Below are 18,027 nucleotides of genomic sequence, written 5' to 3'. Positions count from 1 at the left end.
CTAGCAGTTTAAGTGCATTTTAAAATAGGTACATTGACTATGCATTTTGTTTCTCATCATTGTTCAGTAGCTGAACAGATATATCTGTAGACACACTGCTTTATTAGTACCACCAAAGTGCTATAATACCCGGTGTAATTGTATGAGGACATTGTTAGGGTCACATCAGTTTGCATTGTCATGTCTGTGAATAAATGGTGCTTTGTTGTTGGGTCAATATTGTAGCATTTAATACATATCATTTGTCATGTTGGGATCTGTACTGCCGCACAGTGAATGTGTAATGCCTTTTCTTAGATACACCAGTGCCAATGTGTATGAGTGTATTTAATTACACATAACTGTTAGTGGGTTCATTCTTGTTAGCTATGTAATACAGTTTGAGATTAGATACGTCTATTCCACAATGGAGTAAGCATGCAATGCAGTGTTGAGAATAAGTGGGTTTATATTAAATATTCTGGTGGGTATGAGGGATGATCTTATTATGGTTCAAGGCAGAATAGATGTTTCTACTAGTGGAAAACCTCAAATGAATCATAATTATAAAATTAGGGGGTTGACAATTAAAACTAAGGTGTGTATGAACTCTTTGCAGAGGATGGTGAATCTGTGGAATTTTGTAGCCCAGGCAATTGAGGCTGTAACATTGAGGAAATTGAAAGAGAAAGTAAATACATTCCTTGTTTTTGAAAAAGCAGGGAAATGAGAGGAATGGGGAACTGGCACAAAAGAGGAGATGAGGCTCGTGGAATATCGGCCATGGCCATAGTGAATGGTGGGGCAAATTTGAGTGGCTATGTATCCCATGACTGCTACTTTCTTACATTTTTATGTTTTTAGTTTGGCTGATGTGTACTTCTGCAGTAGATGGGTGTGGAATTTTTTTTGGAATTTGTGAAGCTGTGCTGCGTAGTAGCCAGGTAATGTTGTGTTAGAGTTAGATGAATGATGCTACACCAGGGTTCACCATAGAACCATTTTACTAGCTTGTTAAATGGTCTCCAGATCTGATCCTACCCCATTTGCTTTTGCTTCGCTCTGCTTCTGTTGATTAATTCTCACATTGTTTTTCTGAAAGACTGAGGGAAGCCCGAGTGACAGCTTGTCTGTCCACATTAGAGAAGAAATTAGTGGGCACCAAGCTACTCCTATGTAATAAGAGAAATGTTTTGAAAACTTTCCTCAAACCATGATTTGAAAATAGTTTTACAATTTATTTATTATAGTTATAATGCCCCTCAGGTCTTCAGGAATGGATCAGGCTACATATTAACCTTGAAAATATTCTCCCAGTAGCTGGTTCTCTATTTTTGAAAATGTTAAATATAAACTTTTTTAAAACTGTAATTTAATTATGCTAATCTGACCCAGGAGATTAGACTTTTATTTAAATCAACACCTTTGCTTTTTTTAAAAGGAATATCATGCACCTGGACTTTCCAGTGAAACATTGAAAGTGTGGACCAAGGCGGCTGAGCTGTTTGAAAATGCAGGTGCCAGAGTTGTTGAAGTCTCTATTCCTCACACCCAATACTCAAATGTGTGCTATCACGTCCTGTGCACTACAGAAGTAGCATCCAATATGGCTCGCTTCGATGGACTGGAATATGGTATGGAGCTACTGTATGAATACCCAAAAAATTGATTAAGTGGGTAGCATCAATTAAGGGCATGGTAGTGTACTTAGCACAGTGCTTTACAGTATCAGTGACCCAGGTTCACTTCCCGTCGTTGCCTGTAAGGAGTTTGTACGTTCTCCCCGTGACTGTGTGGGTTTCCTCCAGGTGCTCCGGTTCTCTCCCACAGTCCAAAAACGTACCGGTTGGTAGGTTAATTGGTCATTGTAAATTGTCCCATGGTTTAGGCTAGGATTAAATTGGGGGATTGCTGGGTGGCACAGCTCGATGAAGCCAGAAGGGCCTATTCCACACTGTATGTCAATAAATAATCAGCATTTACAGTGCATGTGCTGAAATGGGAATTGATATTAAAAAGATAATAACTTTGCAATGACCTTAAAATCCATATAAAATGGTCCGAAATTATGCAGTAAAGCAGATGGTATACATTTAGTTACAAAGATGAAATTCAATCTTGCTCAAATCTCAATGGGATAGTATAAATCACATGGAATCTGGTCTCTGGAGCTGTTGTAAAGGTGTAATCAAATAAAGCAGGTTCAGGTCACATCAGCAATCACAAAAGTGAAGCAAAGGAATTAAGTGGTTGTGAACATGTTGACTTAAATGGTTGATTGTGATGAATGTGTGCTCTGTGCAGTTTGAAACACGACCTTGAGCAATAACAGCTGAATATGATGTGAATTCATGTAGAAAATGCTAGAAAGCTACAAGACATGCACACAATGCTTTTCACCCATCAATTTTCTGTGTTTTTTTAAAGACTAAAATTAAATAGTACAACTTGGGTTAAATTGGCTATTCTGTTTTAGAAATATAATATTCTGCGTTTGTAATTACATGTTGCACTTCTATTACAATAAATACTTGCATTCATCTGCATCCTTAATACCATAAAGTATATTAAAGAACTTCACAGGGATAAAATAAAATCAAAGCAAAATAAAACTCATTCAAGTATTAGTTAATGAGGCATGAGGGGTGGAAAGTCAGAGGTTTTGAATGAGAATTCCAGATCTTAGGAAATAGACTTCTGAAAGCATGTGGAAATGATGGACAGACATAAAATATAAACCAATAATGTCCCTTATCCACTAATGTTATTTTCTCACCTTCCTATTTAAATGCAGTCTTCTGGTAGTATTCTTGGAACTTGACATAATGAAATACTTGGGCATTTGGGCTCTGTAATTAATTTAGAATATTTTTAATTAAAGGGCACCGCAGTAAAGTGGAAAGTTCAACAGAATCCTTGTATGCGGCAACCAGGCATGAAGGCTTCAATGATGTGGTTCGAGGAAGAATCCTGGCAGGCAATTACTTTCTTTTAAAACAGTAAGGCACTGAATAATCAGCTGATGTGCTGAGGTTACTATATTTTTCTTGGCTTTAATGTGGTTTATCTTGTATTGGGTCTATCAAGCACATTCATTACACTGGATGCCACTTCATGAACGCTCTCTTTCAATGAAAACTGATGTTTAATTTCCATCGTGCCCCTAATTTATATGTTAAGTCTTTTTTGGTTGAACACTTGTCTCAAAGACTTGACTGCGGGACCATATGGCCACCAGGTAGTATTAACTTTTCAACATGTTCAGTTATACATTGAAAAGTGTTCTTGTTGCCCCACCTGTCTTACTATAGTTGTACAGTTTGTGTCTGATACAGTGATTACTCTATCATATTAATTTTATTGAATGTAAAATTTTACTTATCACCATTAACAGGCTCTGCCAAATTACATTAAGCCATTGGCTTTATCTAAAACCTTAGCAGCTGCTTCATGTTTATCTCTTCAACCATTATACCCTCTTGATTATATAATGATTCATGTTACAGTAACATTCCAATAATTCGGCACTGTTGTGATGCTGCCCTAGCTATTCTGAACTATTGGATGTCATTTCTATTAGTTATCACATAATGATGGAAATTGATACTACTTTAGATGTTATGCAGTATATAATGGCTTTCCTGCAGGTGCTCAGGTTTCTTCCCAGAGTCTAAAGACGCACCAGCTAGTAGGTTAATTGGTCATTGTAAATTGTCCTGTAGGGTTAAATAGGTGGGTTGCTGGGCATCATGACTTGTTGAACCAGAAGGTCCTGTTCTGCAATATAACTCTAAATAATTTTTTTTTAAATAATTGCATGAAAGTTAAGTTCTCCAGTCCTGGTGTGAGGAAGTAAGATGTGGCCATCAGGGCTTGGTGAGTGGGGAAGGAAGTGTGGAATCTGTGGCTCCAGTGAATAGAAATAGAGTGTGGGAACTGGAGTTCAGCGAAGATATTAGACAATGATCCAGATACTAAACCATTGGAATTTCTAAATTGGCAGACTGTGGATTATTGAAGTTTTATATGATAAATGAAATCTTTGCACACAATGAGCCATTAATGGAGTTTAGTTCATTACTAATTACTAAATTTACTAAGGCCTCTCCCTTCCCCTGCCCTCTAACTCAGTTCAAGCAGGAGCTAGATAGGTATCTTATGGATAGGGGAATCAGGGGATATGGGGACAAGGCAGGAACCAGGTATTGATAGTAGTTGATCAGCCATGATCTCAAAATGGCGGTGCAGGCTCAAAGGACCGAATGGTCTACTTCTGCATCTATTGTCTATTGTCTAATTTCTAGGTGCCATTTAGCTTTGTCATTATCAATAAGAGAAGAATAATCTAGGACTTGGTTCCTGTAAAGATGCTTTGTGTTAAAACATTGACCTGCTCTCTTAGTTGTTTTCACACTACAAGATGAATACTTTATTTTTCTTCCCTTATTTTTGTCTTTTCTTAGGAATTACAATGACTATTTTCTTCCCTTATTTTTGTCTTTTCTTAGGAATTACAATGACTATTTTGTTAAAGCCCAAAAAGTGAGACGCCTTATTGCAAATGACTTTCTGAAGGTTTTCAGGTCAGGTGTTGATGTCCTCCTTACACCCACAACTCTAAGTGATGCCTCCACATATCTTCAGTTTATCAAAGAAGATAACCGGACAAGGACTGCACAAGAGGATGTTTTTACACAGTCAGCGAACCTAGCAGGTAAACAATGCATCCTTTATAAAGGAAAATGGAGAGCTTTTTCGTATTTGCACTATAACTCTCATTACTTGGTTATGTATTTACCGATAAACCTCTTCTCAGGAAACGTTTCAGTATTCTTCGTGTAAAAGCTATCAAAGTTGAAGAAAAACCTTTTACCTAAAAAGGGAGCGTTCCTGCTGATGTTCCAAAAGTATTACCGTGGTTTAGATTGGAATGGCTTCAGATGGATTTTGTCCACAATACAAAACTCAAGTGTGTTATTCTACATTGTATTTTACAGGATCATCATCGTCATCATTATGTGCTGTGGCATGTGACATAGGCAATCATGATGACCATGATAGTTCTTGGCAAATTTTTCTACAGAAGTGGTTTGCCATTGCCTTCTTTTGGATGGCATCTTTGAGCCAGCCATTATCAATACTCTTCAGAGACTGTCTGCCTAGTGTCAGTGGTCGCATCCACCACCTGCTCCCATGGCTTCAGGGGGCTGAACAGGTGCCACACCCTGCCCAAGGGTGACCTGCAGGCTAGCAAAGGGAAGGAGCGCCTTACATCTCCTTTGGTAGAGACATATCTCCACCCTGCCACCCATTTTCATATTGTAACAACATAATTTCAGGCTTTAATGTGAATAGGATTACAGAACAGAAAATTTTCCAGGTTTCCTTATTACAAAAAAGAAAGCTATACAGCCTGATCAGCTTGTGTTGCCTCTCAGAGCAATCCTGTTTCCTCAGTTATCTCCCAGTGACCTCCTGATTCTCCTATAATGCACCTACATGAGGGGCAACTTACAGTATCCAATACTAATCAAAATGTCTTTGGGATTTTTTTAGTTTGTGGGGCGGGGGGTACCCATAATACTCAGGTAAAGGTCGCATCAGAGGGAGCATGCAAACTTCACATAGACAGGATTGAACCCAGGTTTCTGTAAGATGCATCACCGCCTGCTGTGCATGGTACCAACCATTTTGTTTTAAAGTTATATGGATAGTTAATTAGAAGAGTGAAAATCTCAAAAATTCCAAAGCCTATTAGAGACACAGGAAGTAAAGAAAGCATTAAATGTGGACTTCCAAGTACAGCATGGACAGCAAATTATAGTTATACAGCACAGAATTGGGGCCCCCCAGTCGAGCCCATTTTTAAAAAAAACAAAACCATCAAACACCCAATGTACTTTTATTGCGTAAACAAAAAAAGTAAGTAAATAGTATTCAGAACTGAAGTTAATAAAAGTGACTCCTGAAATGAAACCAGCAGCCAATTCAGGAGCCATCATGTCTATGCCAACCTTTTTACCCATCTATACCAACTCTATTGTTCACATTAGGACTGTATCTTTCTGTCTTTCCTATTTAAGTATCTGCCTAAGTGCCTCCAAAATGTAACAATAATATCTGATTCTACCACCACCTCTGTCAATGCCTTGCAGTTATCACTCTCTGTGTTTTAAAAAAAAATCCTCAAGTCTCCCTGAAAGTAAGTCCTTTACTTTTGATATCCCTGTATTGGGGAAAATCTGTTATCATCTATGATCATCACTTAGCCTTGTCCTTTCACTCCAGAAAGCAAATCCAGTCTAGCTAATCTTTCCCCATTACTAAAGCCCTCCAATCTAGGGAGCATCCTGGAGAATGTCCTATGTACTCTTTCTCTGATGCACTCGTAGTCAGTTGTTACCTTTACACTGTCATAAGCAGGGGAGACAGTAAATCCCAGTTTTGTTCCTCAGGCTGGTCACTGCTCCTTTCTGTTCATCCAAATGACGTCTTACTGTAAGACAAAACTAAACATGTACTGACTGCTTTTGTCGATGTAGAGTGGAGAGCGAGTTTGTAAATCTGGTGGGAGCAAAGGGTGTTGGGAGTGGGAAGGTTGGAGCTCTGTGGCGGGAGCATGGGACAGGTGGCAGAGGAGGAGTGTCAGAGATGGGGGGTTGATGTGGGTTACACACACCCAGCCCTGACACACCAGACAAAGTCATTTGATTCCAAACAATTGGTTATTGATCATTACACAATGAAATCCTGCTGCTTCCTGTTCCCACCCCTCCTCTTGTCTCCTTCCCACTTCAGTCCACAACGGAGGCCATATCAGAATCAGGTTTATCATCACTCACTAGTGATGATCCACTGGATCCTTTTACTTAGGCCTAAGAAAAAGGATCCAGTGCTTTCCCAACGTATATGACACATAAACTCTTCTCAGGTTTCCAGCCGGGTCCAGATATCGATTTTTAACCAATGTTTCGATAGTAAACTCTACCATCTTCATCATGCCTAGGCATGTCTAGTCCAGTTGCATACTGGCAGTCCCCAGGTTATGAATGAGTTCCATTCCTGAGTCCGTCTTTAAGTCAGATTTGTAAGTAAGTCGGAGCAGGTACATCCGGTATTATATAGTGTCAGTTAGTTAAACGTTTGTCTTAGTAGGTAGTATATATTTTACCTTTCTATGCATATAAAACACTTAAGAAACATATGTATTTCAATAATTAAACTACTGCGTTGCTTAGTAATAATTGTAGCTTTCATCAGGGCAGGTCCTTTCACATGCTCCATTATTCTCACTTTATCCATTAAAATTGTTCCGATCGTTGACTGACTGTAGCCTAAAGCTTTTCCAGTGACCGATGGCGTTTCACCTCTTTCCAATCACTTTATTATTTCCACTTTATTTTCATTTGTGATTGTTTTCCGTCAACGAAAGAGAAAACTGCGGATTTTATGTTCTATCGCTGAGCAGCAGTGAACCGTCTGATTGGCCTATCAGAGTTCTTTTTAGGAACTAGTTGACTTGATCAGCATTTCTGATCTGGCTATTGCTCACGATCGCACTTAATAAAAAGAATACAGCAGCAGCGAGTCTTGTGCTGCTCTGGGCCCTAAAGTCCACCCGCGTTGAGACATGTTAAATGGGACAAGTGGGGGCGGTGCTGACTGGAAAAGAGGGGGGTCAGAGTGAATCTTGCTAAGCCAAATACAAAGTTACACACTCAACACAATGTTAACAGCAACAACTTAAAATAGTGGCTGGCGTTCTGCTCCCTCTGTTCGTAAGTACGAGTTGTCCGTAAGTCATACGTTCATAACTCGGTGACTGCCTGTATCTGCTCAACTTCTATCATCTGTGGCTTCTGATTGGTTAGTCCTCAACCAGTCAAGTTTCTGCTGCCCCACCTTGTTTACAATTGTATTCCAGTTCTTACTTGGAGCAAGACCTTTGTCTTTCTTGGAACTTTTATTCTTTAGTCTTATTTCAATGGCTTCCTTCACTAGGCGATCCCAAAAGCCATTGGCGCAGTAGAGTAGTTTTGTGCTGTCAAAGTCAATGCTGTGGTCAATTTGTATGTAATGTTCTGCTACCACAGATTTCTTCGGGTAACCTAAGCGAATACACCGACTATGCTCTTTGATGTGGGTTTCCACCATGTGCCCTGTCTGACCGATTATACACTGCTCTGCATTCACAGGGAATCCTGTAAACACCAGCTGACCTGAGTCCCAGGTCATCTTTGAACCGCATATGCTGTAATTTGAGCTTCCTTACGGATTTGTGGATGATATTAATCTGGTATTTTTTCAGGATCCTGGTAATCCTTCCAGAAACTGTGAAAATATAGGAAAGACAGGCAGTAGCAACAGGTTCCTCCACGTTGTTAAGATTCCTGGTTTTTTCATTGGCCCCTTTAAGGATCTGATTGATTTCCTTTGCCTTGAAGCCATTCTGTAGGGATGTCATACGTAATCATCTTATTTCCTCATGGACACTCTCTGGATCCAAGAGTTTTCACAGTATTAACTAAAGTAGAAAAATTGCTCTATGTTTGGAGGTGTGTCACTGTTGAGGTACAAGTTCCAGAGGACATAACAGTCAATTTCGACAGTGTCCCTTTTCACAAGGGTTCCCGTTAAGGACACCTTGGTCCTCCTGCGATCAAGGTCTGTTAAGTGTATTGTTGACCTTTTTGAACACATCCTTAGATCGTTGAACTTCCTCTGTAAGGGGAACTACTAAGAACAATTGGACTGAGTAGCCATGGGATTGCCCTTGTCACCAGCCATTGCTAATTTCTACGTGGAGGTCTTTGAGGAGAGAATGCTGAGTTCTTCGCCCTTAGGCCCCAAATACTACTTGAGATACGTCTGTGATACCTTTGTAGTGTGGCCACATGGACTCCAGGCGCTCCAACAGTTCCATGACCATCTCAACAATATACATTCAAACATTCAAATCACGATGGAAACCAGGTGGTAGCCTCGGGCAGGGCATCTGTTGGTAGTCCACATGCTTGGACTTGCACCTCATCAGTGACAGCCACCATCACACCTCCAAAATAGAGCAGTTCTTTGTACTTTGATTAACCATGCAAAAGCTATTTTGGACCCAGGGAGTCTACACGAGGAGATAAGATGTTTACGTGCAATGTTCTTTCAGAATGGCTACAAGGCAAAGGAAATCAATCGGGCCTTTAAAAGGACTGATGTAAAGACCAGGCAACAAGGAGGAACCATTGCCACTGCTTGTCTTCCCTATATTTCCAAAGGTTCTGGAAGAATCGGCAGAATCCTGAAGAAATACCAGAAAATACCATCCATATACCCGTAAGGAAGCTCAAATTATAGCTTATGCAGGTCAAAGACTCAGGGTGGCTAGTGCTTACAGGATCCCTTGTGAATGTGGCGCAGTGTATATCAGCAAGACGGGATGCACAGTGGAATGTTGCACATGAAGTGACTGCAGGATTGACTTCAGCACGAAACTGCAGTGCCACACCAATGTGCTTTTGGGACTGCTTGGTGAAGGAAGCCATTGAAATAAGACTAGAGAATAAGAATTTCTACAAAGACGAACATCTCACTCTAAGGAAGAACTGGAATCCAATTTTAAACATGGTGAGACAGAGGAAACCTGATTGGTTAAGGAGTAACCAATCAGGAGGGACGGACAATGGGAGTTGAGTATATATTCCACCGGCCTAGGCATGTCTAGGCATCATGCCTGATGAAGATGGCAGAGTTTGTCATCAAAACGCCAGTAAAAATCGACACCTGGACCAAGCTAAGACTTTTGCACAGTACTGTAGAAGTGATTTTTTTTTAATGGTGAACAATTGATCATTGTTGATGTACAGAGAAACATAAATAATTAAAAATGAACTTGTAGGTCCATTGAAAAAGTTAAAGTCAAAAGGTATGGAAAGCTTAATCCATACATAGAGGCACCATGCTCCAAATATGCAGAACACTAGAATATTGTGTAGAAGTCCAATCTTCCCTTAGTAAGGAAAGCGTGGAAGAGACTGGTAAAAATTAGTGAGGTTGATTCTTAGGATGGTGGTTTTGTCATATCAGGAGGCATATACTTCATTGAGTTTAGAAGACTGAGCAGTAATGTCACTGAAAAGTACAAAATCCTTATGTGGTTGCACAGGGTAGTTGTAGAGTTGATATTTCTCCTGGTGATATCCAGAGCAATGAGTTGCATTTACCAAGTAAGATTTCTATATTCTGAGGTGGTAAGTAAAGCTAGTGTTGAAACTGCAGACTCATCCACAGATGGGGAAGTGTCTGGTGGTTGGTTTGTATAGTGAACTCTTCCTTCCAACACTAATGTAGGGCTTCTTGGAGCTCCCAGTGTATGCCTTAAGGTTCACAGTGCCAGCACAAATGCTGCTTCTCCACTTTGAGTGGTCATGGTGCAGAGACAAAAAGAGTGTGTGGGAATATTGCCGTTAACCCAATAATGCAGCAGAGTGGCTTACCTACTGTAGATATTTGTAAGGTTTGATTGATTTAGATTCAAGATTGTCACTCTTCAGTATACAAGTGTAAAGGAGAAAAAAGAAATGATTGTTACACCAGATCTGGTGCAGCAGAAAAAAAACATAAGAAGTATATGGAACACAATAATAAAAACACACAATAAATATAAAAGCAATTCTGTAAAACACGATATACAAGTAATTTGTATACATAGACTGATTGTACATAAGGTGATGCTAAGTCATGTCTGTGTGTAGATGGGGGGGGGATGTGCTGGGATGGGTTCATGGGTGGAGGTGTTTATCAGCCGGATGACTTGGGGGAAGTAACTTCTTGAGTCTAGTGGTTCTGGTGTAGATGCTGCGAAGCTTGTTCCTCGATGGGAGTGAAACACTCAGTTCATAAACGGGCTGGGCGTGATTCTTCAGGATATTGCTAGCCTTATCTGAATGTTCTGTACAAATATCCTTGCTGGCAGGTAGACTGGTGCTGAAGATGTGTTGGGTAATTTTAATGACCTGCTGTAGCACTCTTCTGTCCACCACAGTGCAATTTCTGTAGCACAGTGATGCAGCATGTTGGGATGCTCCTAGTGGCGCATGAGTATTGATGTATGTAAATCAACTTCCTTCATTCTCCACCAAGTGCAGGCTTTGGTGAGCTTTCTTGACTGTGAAGGATGTGTTTTCGGACCATGAAAGATTGTAGATGTGCACTCGCATGAGTTTGAAACTATTAGCAGTTTTTACTGTTGTGCCACCAATGAAAAGGGGGTGTGGGTGGTATATTATCTTTTTCCTGATTTAAATTAAGTGGCGAATATTATATATGGTTTTTTGTGGTCGGAAAATTAAGAGCTTTCTTATCCCCCTCTCCAATCTGTTCTGTATATTTTACCCATACTGACTTTATCATCAAGGTTATAACAAAGCAAGGAAGGGAAAGGATTTAAGAGTCTTGTGTCAGAAGCCAACATTGTTTTCCTATTAGTGGAAGCTTTACCTGACACTATCATAATTCTGCATTTCAGGTTTGCCAGCGATAGCTGTACCTGCCACATTGTCAGGAAGAGGACTGCCACTTAGCCTTCAGTTCATTGGAGGGGCCTTCTGTGATAAGCAACTGCTGACTGTTGCCAAATGGTTTGAACAACAAATGAAATTTCCACTTCTCGATCTCCAGGCATTGTTAAATAATTGCAGTGATCTTGTCAAACCTCAGAGTTCACTCGGTGTCTCCTGATATTTTTTCCAAAACCACAATGGCTTAAACCATAAATGTTTGGGAAGGACTTCTAACTGTGAATTTAAAACTGGAACTTATACATTTTAATAATGTAACAGAGAATAATACAATGCATCTTATCCAGAGGTACTTTCTCTTTTATCAGCTTATTTTCTATTTCCTCTTTTGGAGGCTTTGTCTAAACAGTACTCCTGCCTAAATCACTACAGTTGAGCAGTTCTGGGGTGCACAGGATTATTATTTTCTTCTCCATTTCTTTTTTAGATTTCTGTATCGCTGGGAAGATAGCTATTTAGTGCTAATTCCCATATGGCCATTCCGTCTGTCTACCTTATCAAGAATCGTGATGGTCTGATCTGGCCATGCTGTTCAATTAAAAAAAAAATTAGGAGCATTGGTAGAATGGTAGAAGCGAGCATTTTAATTTTCAAAGTGCATTCATGACATTATGATTAAAAGTTTGATACAAGAAGGAAAAGATCACCTCTCTCCTGTAGTTCGCGCTAATGCATGCTATTGTTCAGCCAGAAGTGTACTTCCAAATGTCAATACATTGCTGACACTGAAGAGATATTAACGAGACATGCAAAAATGAATGAAAAGTCTGATGCACAAAGAAGTAATGGTTCATAATCTGCATGGTCTAAAACTGCATGTCAATTTCAACGGATTTCACCAAGCAACGGGAAGCAGTCTTTTTGAGAGAATACAAGCAAGAATTTTTCTTGCTGTAGGTGGCTTGTCTGTTTGTAAGAATGAAATAGTGGGTAGGATAGTTTGTGCTTGACTTTTGAAAAGAGCCCTTTCAGAACATTCAGGATGATTGAAAGGATGTGGCTACAAGATTGGGAGTGTGGGGTGTTTGTGGTGGGCTAGAAACAGGGTGGACTCTTAAAGCTGAGGTCTGAAGGAATTCATTTGAAAAAAGGGAAATTCTCGATTCTCTACTTTGTTGAGTTGTGGAGACGAGATCACTGGGGATATTGAGAGAAGAGGTGGATACATTTTTGTAAGACCAGAGCATTGAGGCCAATGGGGATGTGGAAGTGGAGAGAATAGTTCCTGTAGTAGGTAAGTCTAGGAACAGAGGGCACAGCCTCAGAATAGAAGGACATCCCTTTCGAACAAAGATGAGGAATTTCTTTAGCTAGAGGGTGCTCCATCTGCATACAGTTGTGGAGGCCACTTGGGTATATTTAAAACAGAGTCTCTAGAAGTGAATGTGTATATTTAAAGGGGAGGTCAGTAGGTTCTTCAACAATAAGGGTCTCAAAGTTTACAAGGAGAAGGCAGGAGAATGGGTTTGAGAAGGATAATAAATCAGCCACGATGAAATGGCAGAGCAGGATCAATGGACCAAATAGCTAATTTTCCCATGTCTTTTTGAATCCTGACACAGAAGAAGAGGTGAGATCTGAGCAGTATGATCAGCTAAAGTCACATTGAAGTCTGAGACAAACTTGAAGATCCCAGTGCAAACTCTGGACATTTTCTTGAAATCTTATGAAGTTGGATTCAACAATGACACATCTTCAACTGTTGATTGATGGCTCAGGAATATATTGAAGCATTGCCTCCATTTGGCTTTGATGCCTTGTATTCTTGAAGGAATATCACCTCATCTTTGGTTCTGAGTGGTTTGGGACCATGGGTGGTTATGCCTTGTCTCACTTATCAGCAGGGAACGCCTTGCCCTTTTCTTGCCACCACATTTCTGACGGCACTGATCTTTGGGATTTCAGTCTTAAGCAGCTGCTTTCATTCTGCTGTGTATGGTTTTTTTCTAGAAAAGCAGATCCTGAAAGCCAAGACCATTTTCCAATCCAACCCCATAAGTCTGAAAGGCAGCACCAGAGGCACAGACCCTGTGTTTTGAAAGACAGCACCTGCCTCAGCATTTTATGACCAATATATAAGACAATATATATGTGATGAGTGTGACTGAGAATGGTTATGAGCGGCCACACTCTGGGAAGAGGTGACTGAGTGAATTGACGGGCAAGAGTAAAGGAGATGATTGAAGGTAGCAGAGAATCAGAATCAGGTTTATTATCACCAGCATGTGTCATGAAATTTGTTAACTTAGCAGCAGCAGTTCAATGCAATACACAATATAGAAGAAGAAGAAAAATAATAATAATAAATAAGTGAATCAATTACAGTATACATATATTGAATAGATTATAAAATGTGCAAAAATAGAAATAAATAAAATAGGCATCCGTTAGTCTCTTGAGACCATGGATCTGCGCCTGGAGTTTTCAGGGCGCAGGCCTGGGCAGGGTTGTATGGGGTACCGGCAGTTGTCCAAGCTGCAAGCCTTCCCCTCTCCACGCCACTGATGTTGTCCAAGGAAAGGGCACTAGGACCCATGCACCGATGACGTCGCAGAGCAATGTGTTGTTAAGTGTCTTGCTCAAGGACACAAACACGCTGCCTCAGCTGAGGCTCGAACCAGTGACCTTCAGATCACTAGACCAATGCCTCATCCACTAGCCCACACGCCAACACGAGAAAACAGAAATAATATATATTTAAAAAGTGAGTTAGTATTCACGGATTCAATGGCCATTTAGGAATCAGATGGCAGAGGGGAAGAAGCTGTTCCTGAATCGCTGAGTGTGTGCCTTCAGGCTTCTGTACTTCTTACCTGATGGTAACAGTGAGAAAAGGGCATGCTCTGGGTGCTGGAGGTCCTTAATAATGGACACTGCCTTTCTGAGACACCATTCAGAAGATGTTCAGGGTACTTTGTAGGCCGGTACCCAAGATGGAGCCGACTGAATTTACAACCCTCTGCAGCTTCTTTCGGTCCTGTGCAGTAGTCCCCATAATGCTCTCCGCCGTACATCTGTAGAAGTTTTTCAGTGTACTTGTTGACATACCGAATTTCTTCAAACTCCTAATGAAGTATAGTCGCGGTCTTGCCTTCTTTATAACTGCATTGACATGTTGGGACCAGGTTAGGTCCTCAGAGATCTTGAAACTGTGCTTTCTCTCCACTTCTGATCCCTCTGTGAGGATTGGTATGTGTTCCTTTGTCTTACCCTTCCTGAAGTCCACAGTCAGCTCTTTCGTCTGACTGACGCTAAGTGCAAGGTTGTTGCTGTGACACCACTCCACTGGTTGGCATATCTCACTCCTGTACACCCTCACGTCTCCATCTGAGATTCTACCAACAATGGTTGTGTCATCAGCAAATTTATAGATGGTATTTGAACTATGCCTAGTCACACAGTCATGGGTATATAGAGAGTAGAGCAGTGGACTAAGCACACACCCCTGAGGTGCACCAGTGTTGATAGTCAGCGAGGATGATATGCTATCACCAATCCGCACAGATTGTGATCTTCCAGTTAGGAAGTTGAGTATCTAAATACAGAGGGAGGTACAGAGGCCCAGGTTCTGCAACTTCTCCATCAGTATTGTGCAAATGATGGTGTTAAACGCTGAGCTATAGTCAATGAACAGCATCCTGACATAGAGGGGAAACCGAAGTGGGAAAGAAGTGAATATGGGTAACATCTTGCATACCTGCTCTATGCATCAAAGTATTTCTGCTTTAAATGTATGAATATGTGTATGAGACCACATAAGTATTTAGACCAAGACCTTTCTCTGTCAGGAGTATGAAGCTGATGTACAATAACGTAGAAAACCTACAGCACAATACAGGCCCTTCAGCCCACAAGGTTGTGCTGAACATATCCCTACCTTAGAAATTACTAGGCTTATCTGCAGCCCTCTATTTTTCTAAGCTCCATGTACCTATCCAAAAGTCTCTTAAAAGACTCTATTGTATCCGCCTTCACCACCTTTGCCGGCAGCTCATTCCACGCACTCACCACTCTCTGAGTAAAAAACTTACCCCTGAAATCTCCTCTGTACCTACTCCCCAGCACCCTAAACCCATGTCCTCTTGTGGCAACCATTTCAGCCCTGGGAGAAAGCTTCTGACTATCCACACAATCAACATCTTATACACCTCTATCAGGTCACCTCTCATCCTCCGTCGCTCCAAGGAGAAAAGGCCGAGTTCACTCAATCTATTCTCATAAGACATGCTCCCCAATCCAGGCAACATCCTTGTAAATCTCCTCTGCACCCTTTCTATGGCTTCCACATCCTTCCTGTAGTGAGGCAACCAGAACTGAGCACAGTACTCCAAGTGGGGTCTGACCAGGGTCCTCTGTAGCTGCAACATTACCCCTCAGCTGCTAAATTCAATTCCATGATGAAGGCCAATACACTGTATGCCTTTTTAACCACAGAGTCAACCTGCGCAGCTGCTTTGACCGTCCAATGGACTCGAACCCCAAGATCCCTCTGATCCTCCACACTGCCAAGAGTCTTACCATTAATACTATATTCTGACATCATATTTGACCTACCAAAATGAACCACTTCACTCTTATCTGGGTTGAACTCCATCTGCCACTTCTCAGCCCAGTTTTGCATCCTATCAATGTCCCGCTGTAATCTCTGACAGCCCTCCACACTATCCACAACACCTCCAACCTTTATGTCATCAGCAAACTTGCTAACCCATCCCTCCACTTCCTCATCACAGTCCTGTGATGAAAGAATTCATACTCTGGTATTCCACTACTCTGAACTGGAGTGAAAGAACCAATTTCTCTTCCAGAAGGACTGAATACACAGAGAAAGCACCCAATCCTTTTAAAGAACATTAACAACAATTGGAAACAACTCAGAAGATTTTAATTAACTTTTGCTGATGAATGGGGGTGATTAGGTTATAATTAGCCAATTGACATTGTCCTGCTTGTTGCTAGGACATTCATGGGAAATTTTCCATGTTATTGTATAAATGCCAAGGCTCAGAACTAGCTTGATGCAGCTAGTTCTGAGACACAGGCCTTCAGTACTACAGCTGAGATGCCAGCTGATCCCGTACCCTTTGAGTGAATGGAATTGGCTGAAGGTTGGCTTTTTTGATGGTAGGGATTTAAGGAGCAAGCCAAAGATATGGGCAGTTATACAGAGAAATCTAGATTAATTACATTTAATTGTAGAAAAGTCCAAGGATTCTCCAGTCTCCGGGTCAATATCATTAAAACAGATACACCACTGGATATCTTTGTTATTTGCAGGAACCTGTTGTGCACAAATTTGCCTCTGCATTTTCTCCAGTGGTCACTACACTTTGACAGTATTTTAGAATATCCTGTGTTCTGAAAGACACTGTATAAATAATAATCCTTCAAAAATGTAGTAAAAATTATGAAGTAATCATTTCTAAATCTTGTCAATTTTTTACCACAATCTAAGCAGAATTTTGAATGGATGAATTAAACTTGCATTAGGATATATTGCGTAAATATTTTTTTGATATTACAACATAATATTTGAATATTTGTGTTTATACAGAGTGGATAAGCTGGAATCAGTCATCCCAGAAATACAGATATTAATTCAAATTTATCCATACTTTGACATAAAAATTCTTGTAATCCTTGAGTCAACTGTAAAATCAGTCAATATATTTTAAATCTCAACTGTAAAGTTCAAAGGTGATTAGTCCTTTAACTGCACGAGAAAAAGTTGGTGTAAACTGTGCCAATTTTAATATTTTTTCCTCAAGTTTCAGTTTCATCTCATTCGCATGCTATCAGTTGTAAAATTTGCTCTGAGCAAAGGCGGTTGGACAGACTTATTAAAAAAATGTTAGCATTTTTTTGTATTCACTCGCCTATAACTAATGAGATCCTATACCAGGAGATGGAACAAAGCTGGAACAGAAAATAAACATTTATTCAGTAAAACCACATGGTTACACAAATCTACACAAAAAAAGGAGTATTTAAGCAGCTTACCCGAGAATTTTTGAGATGTTGTTAGGAATAACAACCAACTCAACCTGGGATTGTTTGTCAGTCGACCAAAATGTGTTGTTTGTTTCGGCTTGCCATAACACCTTCCTCTTGAAGATGATTACCAATAGGATTTTAGTCAAATGTTGATTTGGATCGTAACAACCAGCTTGTGCTGGCAATCAACCCTTTGTAGTGGTTGCAGACTATGAGTTTCTTGTCGTGATGTTGCTTGCAGCTGTGCTGGGGGTTGGTTTGGTTGGGCTAAGAAAGAACCCTTCCAGAAGAAGACATCGGTCCAGTTCTGTGTTTAGATGATCTGCCCAATGAACCTGTTGTACCGTGGAGAACACATGGCCACAACTGGTTGATGTGACAATGTCATCCATGACAACTTAGTAGAAGACTTCACCCTTTCATTTGACAACCTGGCCTGGTGTCCAGGAGGTCTTGTCCATTGCAATACTGTCTGGGCCACACT

The 18,027-nt window shown here is 40.5% G+C and overlaps 1 protein-coding gene across 3 annotated transcripts in view; it reads left to right on the top strand.

Moving 5' to 3' along the window:
- Nucleotides 1-17,464, top strand: part of qrsl1 (glutaminyl-tRNA amidotransferase subunit QRSL1) — a 51,351-nt gene extending 33,887 nt beyond the window's left edge. For 2 of the 3 annotated variants that reach the window (XM_059983016.1, XM_059983017.1), the window contains 4 exons: nucleotides 1,421-1,613; nucleotides 2,861-2,978; nucleotides 4,488-4,693; nucleotides 11,498-17,464. In XM_059983016.1, the coding sequence (XP_059838999.1) occupies nucleotides 1,421-1,613; nucleotides 2,861-2,978; nucleotides 4,488-4,693; nucleotides 11,498-11,709 (729 nt within the window). In that variant the 3' untranslated portion in view covers nucleotides 11,710-17,464. The remainder of the gene's footprint in view (nucleotides 1-1,420; nucleotides 1,614-2,860; nucleotides 2,979-4,487; nucleotides 4,694-11,497) is intronic. The other variant, XM_059983015.1, reaches the window with a different exon arrangement.
- The last annotated feature ends 563 nt before the right edge of the window (nucleotides 17,465-18,027 follow it).

This window comes from Hypanus sabinus, chromosome 10 (assembly GCF_030144855.1).
Source record: "Hypanus sabinus isolate sHypSab1 chromosome 10, sHypSab1.hap1, whole genome shotgun sequence".
Classification (NCBI taxonomy): domain Eukaryota; kingdom Metazoa; phylum Chordata; class Chondrichthyes; order Myliobatiformes; family Dasyatidae; genus Hypanus; species Hypanus sabinus.
Note: the sequence above shows the minus strand (reverse complement) of the source record. Positions and strands in the feature narration are given on the sequence as shown.